Genomic DNA, 7841 nt, shown 5'->3' on the forward strand with positions numbered 1-7841 from the left:
AAGAAAAAGGATGTGACATGCGCTTTCATGCACGATTTTCAGGAAGCCACATAAAAGGAACATTTAAGGGATAGTTCTCAGCATCTATACAATTCAATCTGAGCAACTATTGTATTACTATTTTTCAATCTCCTGCAACAAACCTCATTCAGAGCACACACACACAGGGTATCACATTACTCCAACTCTCTGAAATAAGAGGAGTCATTATTAATTCATGACAGTGGCTCCTCCACATGAGTAACCAACAAATTCTTTCTTATATGCTTCTTTGTGTTGAGAATACATGAACCAAGATTTTGCACTCGTAAAGGCAAATAGTTTGCTCAGCTGCATGCTTTTGTCAAAATGTTCCCCAGAGGATCAAAGAAGGTTTTTGTAATATTGTTCACCAGCCTATTCAGTTTTATATCTTGCCCTAACAATAAACTAGTCCTCTGAGTGTAGGAGGCTCTAACCTCATTCTTTTTCTTTTTGTCTTCCTCCTTTTTCAGCCTGAAGATAGTATCGACATCACTGACTTCTCTTATTACAGAGAACAGTTACCGCATGATGCTCCAGGTATAAATATGTTTGGTCTCAGACTTTGACACATTAAGAGCTTCGTTCCGAACCCTGAGCATCGGCTGGAAGACAAGATACAATATGGTAACTCATAGCTTTTTTTTTGTATTAGACATGATTTTAATATAATATTTGGTCTTATAAATTCAAAATGAAATTAAATATTTCTCATTCTGCAGCGTGAGTGCATTTCCGTTCATGTTGGCCAAGCTGGAACACAGATTGGAAATGCATGCTGGGAGCTTTACTGTCTGGAGCACGGTATCCAGCCGGATGGACAGCTGCCCAGTGATAAGACAATAGGAGGAGGAGACGATTCCTTCAACACTTTCTTCAGTGAGACGGCTTCTGGAAAACATGTTCCACGTGCAATCTTTGTTGATCTGGAACCCACTGTGATTGGTATGGTATGGTATTTAAAATAGCATGTGAAAACCACAATGATGAAAAAAAAAATCTGATTTAAACGTTCAGCTTTCTATGAATAGATGAAGTACGGACAGGCACCTACCGCCAGCTCTTTCACCCAGAACAACTCATCACTGGAAAAGAAGACGCTGCCAATAACTATGCCAGGGGACACTACACCATCGGCAAGGAGATCATTGACTCAGTTCTGGATCGTATTCGCAAATTGGTAATATTTTTTGGTCTGATTTAGTTTGTAAAATGACTGTAGAAGTATTTTTGGTAAGCTTGCTTTCTCCTCTCTTCCAAAAGACTGATCAGTGCACTGGCCTCCAAGGTTTCCTGGTGTTCCACAGCTTTGGTGGAGGTACTGGCTCTGGCTTCACCTCCCTGCTGATGGAGCGTCTCTCTGTCGACTACGGCAAGAAGTCCAAGCTTGAGTTTGCCATCTATCCTGCTCCTCAAGTGTCCACAGCGGTGGTGGAGCCCTACAACTCCATCCTGACAACCCACACCACCCTGGAGCACTCCGATTGTGCCTTCATGGTGGACAACGAAGCCATCTATGACATCTGTCGTAAAAACCTGGACATTGAGCGTCCGACTTACACCAACCTCAACAGGCTCATTGGGCAGATTGTGTCCTCCATCACGGCCTCGCTGAGATTTGACGGAGCTCTGAATGTGGATCTCACCGAATTCCAAACCAACTTGGTGCCCTACCCACGTATCCATTTCCCTCTGGCTACATACGCTCCAGTGATCTCTGCTGAAAAGGCATATCATGAGCAGCTTTCTGTGGCTGACATAACCAATGCCTGCTTTGAGCCGACAAATCAGATGGTGAAATGTGATCCTCGACATGGTAAATACATGGCCTGCTGTCTTCTGTATCGTGGAGATGTGGTGCCCAAAGATGTCAATTCTGCCATCGCTACTATTAAGACCAAACGTACCATCCAGTTTGTTGACTGGTGCCCCACTGGATTCAAAGTAGGAATCAACTATCAGCCTCCAACGGTGGTTCCTGGTGGAGATCTGGCTAAAGTACAGAGAGCCGTTTGCATGCTGAGTAACACTACAGCCATTGCTGAGGCCTGGGCTCGTCTAGACCACAAGTTTGACCTGATGTACGCCAAGAGAGCCTTTGTGCACTGGTATGTCGGTGAGGGAATGGAGGAAGGAGAGTTTTCAGAGGCCAGAGAAGACATGGCCGCTCTGGAGAAGGATTATGAAGAAGTTGGCACTGACAGCGTCGGAGATGATGAGGATGGAGTGGAATTTTAAATGCTGTTTTTTGTAATCTCAGGGTAATCAGATATTTTAATCTGCTAAAATAAGTTTTAGCGTGTTCTTTTTGGGAGGCTATACATTCTTTGGTATCACTTTATAATGCTATTCTATAAGTTAACATTAGTTAATGCAATAGCCACATAAAATAACAATGAACAATACTTTTACAGCATTTATTAATTTCTACTAATAGATTAAAAAATATATATTGTATCAATGAACATGTCAATGAATTATGAACAAACATTTGAACAACTAATACATTAATAAATGCTGTAAAAAACGTTTGTTGGTTGTTAGTTCATGATACCCAACGCATTAACTAAATGTTCCCAGTTCTTTTTCTACATTTTATTTCTTATGCAAAAGTAAAATCTATTAAAAAGTAAAGATTAATTGGAAAAAATACAATAGAATTAAGCTGTCAAATGTCTAGAAACAAGGTCCTTTTAAGAAAAAATGTTGTTATAAAAACCTGCACTCTTTTCATGATACTGTTGGACATGTCATCTGTTTAAAATCTATGTTTGCACATGCAAAAGGCCTATAGGACAAAACAGAAAATTTTCCAGCATGACACCCCTCCCCCCGCCGGTGTCAATGCAGCACAAAAAAATGACCACCTGCTGTAGCTGTTATTCATGATTCAGCTGTTTGTTCATGTCATTGGGCATCAGTATGAGAGGCTGGATATTGTCTGTGCTTTCACTGTAGCACAGAAATTAAAGTCTGTTGACAATTGGGCCTGTGTGTTCATTTTCTTCCTGTATAGCAAGAACTATATCTATAGAAAACCTTAGTCAATAGTGCTCTTTTCGCTTTGTAAACACTGAGAAACACATATCTGGTTTCAAATGTAGCGCTACATTTACAGTACTTCGACACAAAAGTTGTCTTTCACACAAAAGACTTGTGAAGTAATTACATATATGAAATTTATGCCTTTCTTTATGTAGGAATCTAAAAAAAAAAGTCAAGATATCAGTTTTCCTGCAGTTGTCATGCAACTTTAACACATGAACATGAAGAACTTTGACTTATAGCCTGTAAAAATCCTCACTGGCATCTTTTTGAATGTCCAAAAAGCTAGTAAAGGGGGCAGATGGTTTTCACAGACCCCAAACTCCCAAGAGGGAGCGAGAATATGCTTGTGTAAGAAGGACGGCCCATCCGAATGACTATCCTCACTCCAATGGGCGATCCCACTTCCTGTTAACCCCCTCCCTTCCTCCTCCCTCTCTATAAAAACCCCACCTCTCCTTTCTTCTCCACATCTGCCTTCTCTATTCCGAATCCTCAAGTCGGCCTGAAGGGAAATCTGACAAGATGGTAAGTTCTTAGTGCTTGATCGATTCTTACTCCTAATCTTTTCATAAATCACTGACTTAAAATCCACATGTAAATGTTTTTATTTTAAATTTTTATGCACTTAAGGGATGCTAGGAGATTTCAGTAAACACTATGACACTTTGATAATTCTCTTACAATAATGTGTTATTTTTTGTGTCAAAGACAAAGTTAGCAGCACTGTAGTTAAACTATCGAAACACGTTTTAATGAAAGTGATTGAGAGTGACGCATTAAGCCATGCAAGGTTTCAGGGACAGAGCTGGCCTTTCATTACACAGAGGATGTGGCTACGGCCTTCAAATCATGATCCCAGACTATGACACACGTCAGCAGGAAACTCAAATACTTTGCTTTATCTGAATATAACATTTTATCTATTTTTGGTGGATCTGCAGTCAAAATAGCTCACTGAACCTCTGTCAACCAAAGAGGACGAAAAGGGGAACTACATCATGAAAAATGCAGTTGTTACTCACAGAATGAATGCATTCATGTCTTTTTGACATACAAAGAGGCATTAGTAGATGAGATCATGAGTGACAAAATCTGGAGCATAGCAGAATAATAGATAGAACTGTTCTAGTGAAAAGGCCCGAGTGAGATTTCTCTGTGTATGACACAAAGAAGGGTGTACAGCTGGGACGGGGGTGGGGGGGTGGGGTGGACTGAGGCCTCCAAGGAACTCGCTCAGTCTCTTCTTCTGTACTTTAAAGATCCTATGACCAAGCCTAGATGAGAGGCTAAACATGCATGTAAATATGATAGAAAAGAAACTGAGCTCTACATTGAACAATATAGGTCCAAATGCGTTGGAAAATGCATGAATTTGTTACAGTATTGAGCTTTGGGTGAGCTCAGCCAGTGTGTTAACAACTAAAAATAAACTCAACTATAAAAATTCCTCATTCAAAACAATAAAAGAACGCATCTAGTTCAGTGGTTCTCAACCTTTTTGACTCCAAGGCGCCTCATTGTCCACAAAAAAAAAACATGAAGGCTTGTTTCTTTACAATAAGGTTTAATTTGTTAAAATTAGTTAATATATTAACTAATATGAACTAACAATGAGCAATATATTTGTTACAGTATTTATTAATCTTTGTTAATGTTAGTTAATAAAAAAATTCCAGCTGTTCATTGTTTGTTCTTGTTAGTTCACAGTGCATTAACTCATTTTAACAAATGCAACATCTGATTTCCATAATGTATTAGTAAATGTTGAAATTAACAAAACCTAAGATCAATAAATGATGTAGACGTATTGTTCGTTCTTAGTTCATGTTAACTAAAGTAGTTAAGTAATATTAACTTATGAAACCTTATTGTAAAATATTACCTTCAAAACTTATTTTAAAGGGCTAAATTCTATAAAGTATAAAAAGTATTATATTAAAAATAAACCATTATAATTTCAGAATTCAGAATGTTCTTCAGGGTTCACACTCTTTTTAACCAATGAATGTCCATGACTCTTCCAGTCGTTTATGATTTCATGGATAATAATGTTTTACAAATAATTAATTTTCTATACAATAAAATATTTTATTGCCTAGTAAAATAACACAACTAGTTAAATGAATAATCATTATAAAAATGGCCATTGCATTTTAAGATTTTAGTAATTCAGTATTTTTCCAGGTCTAGAAATCCTAAGGAATACTTAGATTTTAACTTGTTTTAGCTTATTTAGCTTGTCAAAGCTTGTTTTGTCAAATTTTGGAAATTTGCTGAGGACCCGGCCACCTGATCTAGTTAAATATTTGGAACTACCATCTTACTGTATCTTTAATTTATTAGACAGCCATAATATGTTAGAGTATTTAGCAAATATATGTACAGCTGACACTTATATTCATAATATATTTATATACTTCACCCTCCTTCTCTCTCCAGCGCGAATGTATCTCTATGCATGTTGGCCAAGCTGGGGCCCAAATGGGAAATGCATGCTGGGAGCTTTACTGTCTGGAGCATGGTATCCAGCCGGATGGACAGATGCCCAGTGATAAGACAATAGGAGGAGGAGACGATTCCTTCAACACCTTCTTCAGTGAGACAGGAGCAGGGAAGCATGTCCCACGTGCAATTTTTGTTGATCTGGAACCCACTGTAATTGGTAAGTTCAACCTGAGGAACAGAATATAATGAATCTAAATGATCATGAAAACATTTGACAAAATATTGGAAAAGCAACATATCTTTCAAAAAATTGATTTCCTTATAAGAAGCAATCAAAATTACAAACTATTGTTGGATTTCCCATGAATTATTATTATTTATTTGCTATTGAAAAGATGAAAGAATAGGAATTTAAACTAGTTTTTTTCCTCTTCAGATGAGGTGCGCTCAGGCACATATCGCCAGCTGTTCCATCCAGAGCAACTAATTACAGGCAAGGAAGATGCTGCCAATAACTATGCCCGTGGTCATTACACTATTGGTAAAGAGATCATTGACCTAGTGCTGGACAGAACTCGCAAACTGGTATGGTTTATAAAAACTTGACTTAGAAGCATTAATGATTATGAAATGTCATTTCTAATAAACTGATTTACTACAAATCCAACAGGCTGATCAGTGCACTGGCCTTCAAGGATTTCTCATCTTCCACAGCTTTGGTGGAGGTACTGGCTCTGGCTTCACCTCCCTGCTGATGGAGCGTCTCTCTGTCGACTACGGCAAGAAGTCCAAGCTGGAGTTTGCCATCTATCCTGCTCCTCAAGTGTCCACAGCGGTGGTGGAGCCCTACAACTCCATCCTGACAACCCACACCACCCTGGAGCACTCCGATTGTGCCTTCATGGTGGACAACGAAGCCATCTATGACATCTGTCGTAAAAACCTGGACATTGAGCGTCCGACTTACACCAACCTCAACAGGCTCATTGGGCAGATTGTGTCCTCCATCACGGCCTCGCTGAGATTTGACGGAGCTCTGAATGTGGATCTCACCGAATTCCAAACCAACTTGGTGCCCTACCCACGTATCCATTTCCCTCTGGCTACATACGCTCCAGTGATCTCTGCTGAAAAGGCGTATCATGAACAGCTTTCTGTGGCTGACATAACCAATGCCTGCTTTGAGCCGTCAAATCAGATGGTGAAATGTGATCCTCGACATGGTAAATACATGGCCTGCTGTCTTCTGTATCGTGGAGATGTGGTGCCCAAAGATGTCAATTCTGCCATCGCTGCTATTAAGACCAAACGTACCATCCAGTTTGTTGACTGGTGCCCCACTGGATTCAAAGTAGGAATCAACTATCAGCCTCCAACGGTGGTTCCTGGTGGAGATCTGGCTAAAGTACAGAGAGCCGTTTGCATGCTGAGTAACACTACAGCCATTGCTGAGGCCTGGGCTCGTCTAGACCACAAGTTTGACCTGATGTACGCCAAGAGAGCCTTTGTGCACTGGTATGTGGGTGAGGGAATGGAGGAAGGAGAGTTTTCAGAGGCCAGAGAAGACATGGCCGCTCTGGAGAAGGATTATGAAGAAGTCGGCACTGACAGCGTGGGAGATGAGGACGAAGAGGGAGAAGAATATTAAAGAGTCGGAATCAACCAAGTTTTACTTAGGTGCACTGCAAAATAAAATCTGATCATTAAGATTTTTGCAAAAATAATTACTTGAAATTCCATTTGCATTACAATTGGTTTTAGATGAATAAAATTTGAACAATAAAACAAAGAATTATTTTGTGTTTGTGTGTTTTCTCACTCATCTCAAGACATAATACCTCTCTTGCTTTTTTAGGTAAACGAGCTTCTATCCCTTCTGTGATTTCTGTCCCTTCACTAAAAATAATAAGGTGGTCAAGATAAAATAATCATAAAATAGCAATGGAATTATTATTTTTTTCATTCATTGAATGACTCGCATGACAGCAGGTCTGTAGGCATCAAGGAAGTCTATAATATCTGGAGAGGACCATCTGTTTGCATCCTCATTCATCTTAATGGCAGTTGCACAGTTGCACTAAATTTTTTTTCTCTTTTTTTGTTCAATGCGACTGATTACTCTGTGTTTGAAGTTTTCTTTGCCACATTCAGGGAAAAGTGCATTACACTACACATACAGTATATGTGAAGTATCAAAAATATTGTCTGTGAGCTTGATTTCCTAAAGGCCAATTTAAAGGTTTTCTATTTTTGACTTCAGCAGCACTCGCTTTTCAACATATCAACCCATTTTCAGGGTCAAGATCTGACAGTTATGAATAGAGCAT

General features: G+C 39.3%; 1 protein-coding gene across 2 annotated transcripts; it reads left to right on the forward strand.

Annotated features, from left to right (window-relative positions):
* The first annotated feature begins 632 nt into the window (after positions 1-632).
* On the forward strand, positions 633-7299 carry LOC311298595 (tubulin alpha chain-like). Of its 2 annotated transcripts, none has more exons than XM_084421667.1 (4): positions 633-648; positions 744-966; positions 5951-6099; positions 6185-7299. In XM_084421667.1, the coding sequence occupies exons 1-4, from the start codon at positions 646-648 to the stop codon at positions 7160-7162; spliced, it is 1353 nt and encodes a 450-aa protein (XP_084277793.1). In that variant the 5' UTR covers positions 633-645; the 3' UTR covers positions 7163-7299. The 2 variants fall into 2 exon arrangements, with proteins under 2 accessions (XP_084277793.1, XP_084277792.1); XM_084421666.1 differs by lacking the exons at positions 633-648; positions 744-966 and adding exons at positions 3494-3594; positions 5509-5731.
* Positions 7300-7841: the final 542 nt, after the last annotated feature.

The sequence above is a fragment of the Rutilus rutilus genome, assembly GCF_951802725.1.
Source record: "Rutilus rutilus genome assembly, chromosome: 10".
Taxonomy (NCBI): domain Eukaryota; kingdom Metazoa; phylum Chordata; class Actinopteri; order Cypriniformes; family Leuciscidae; genus Rutilus; species Rutilus rutilus.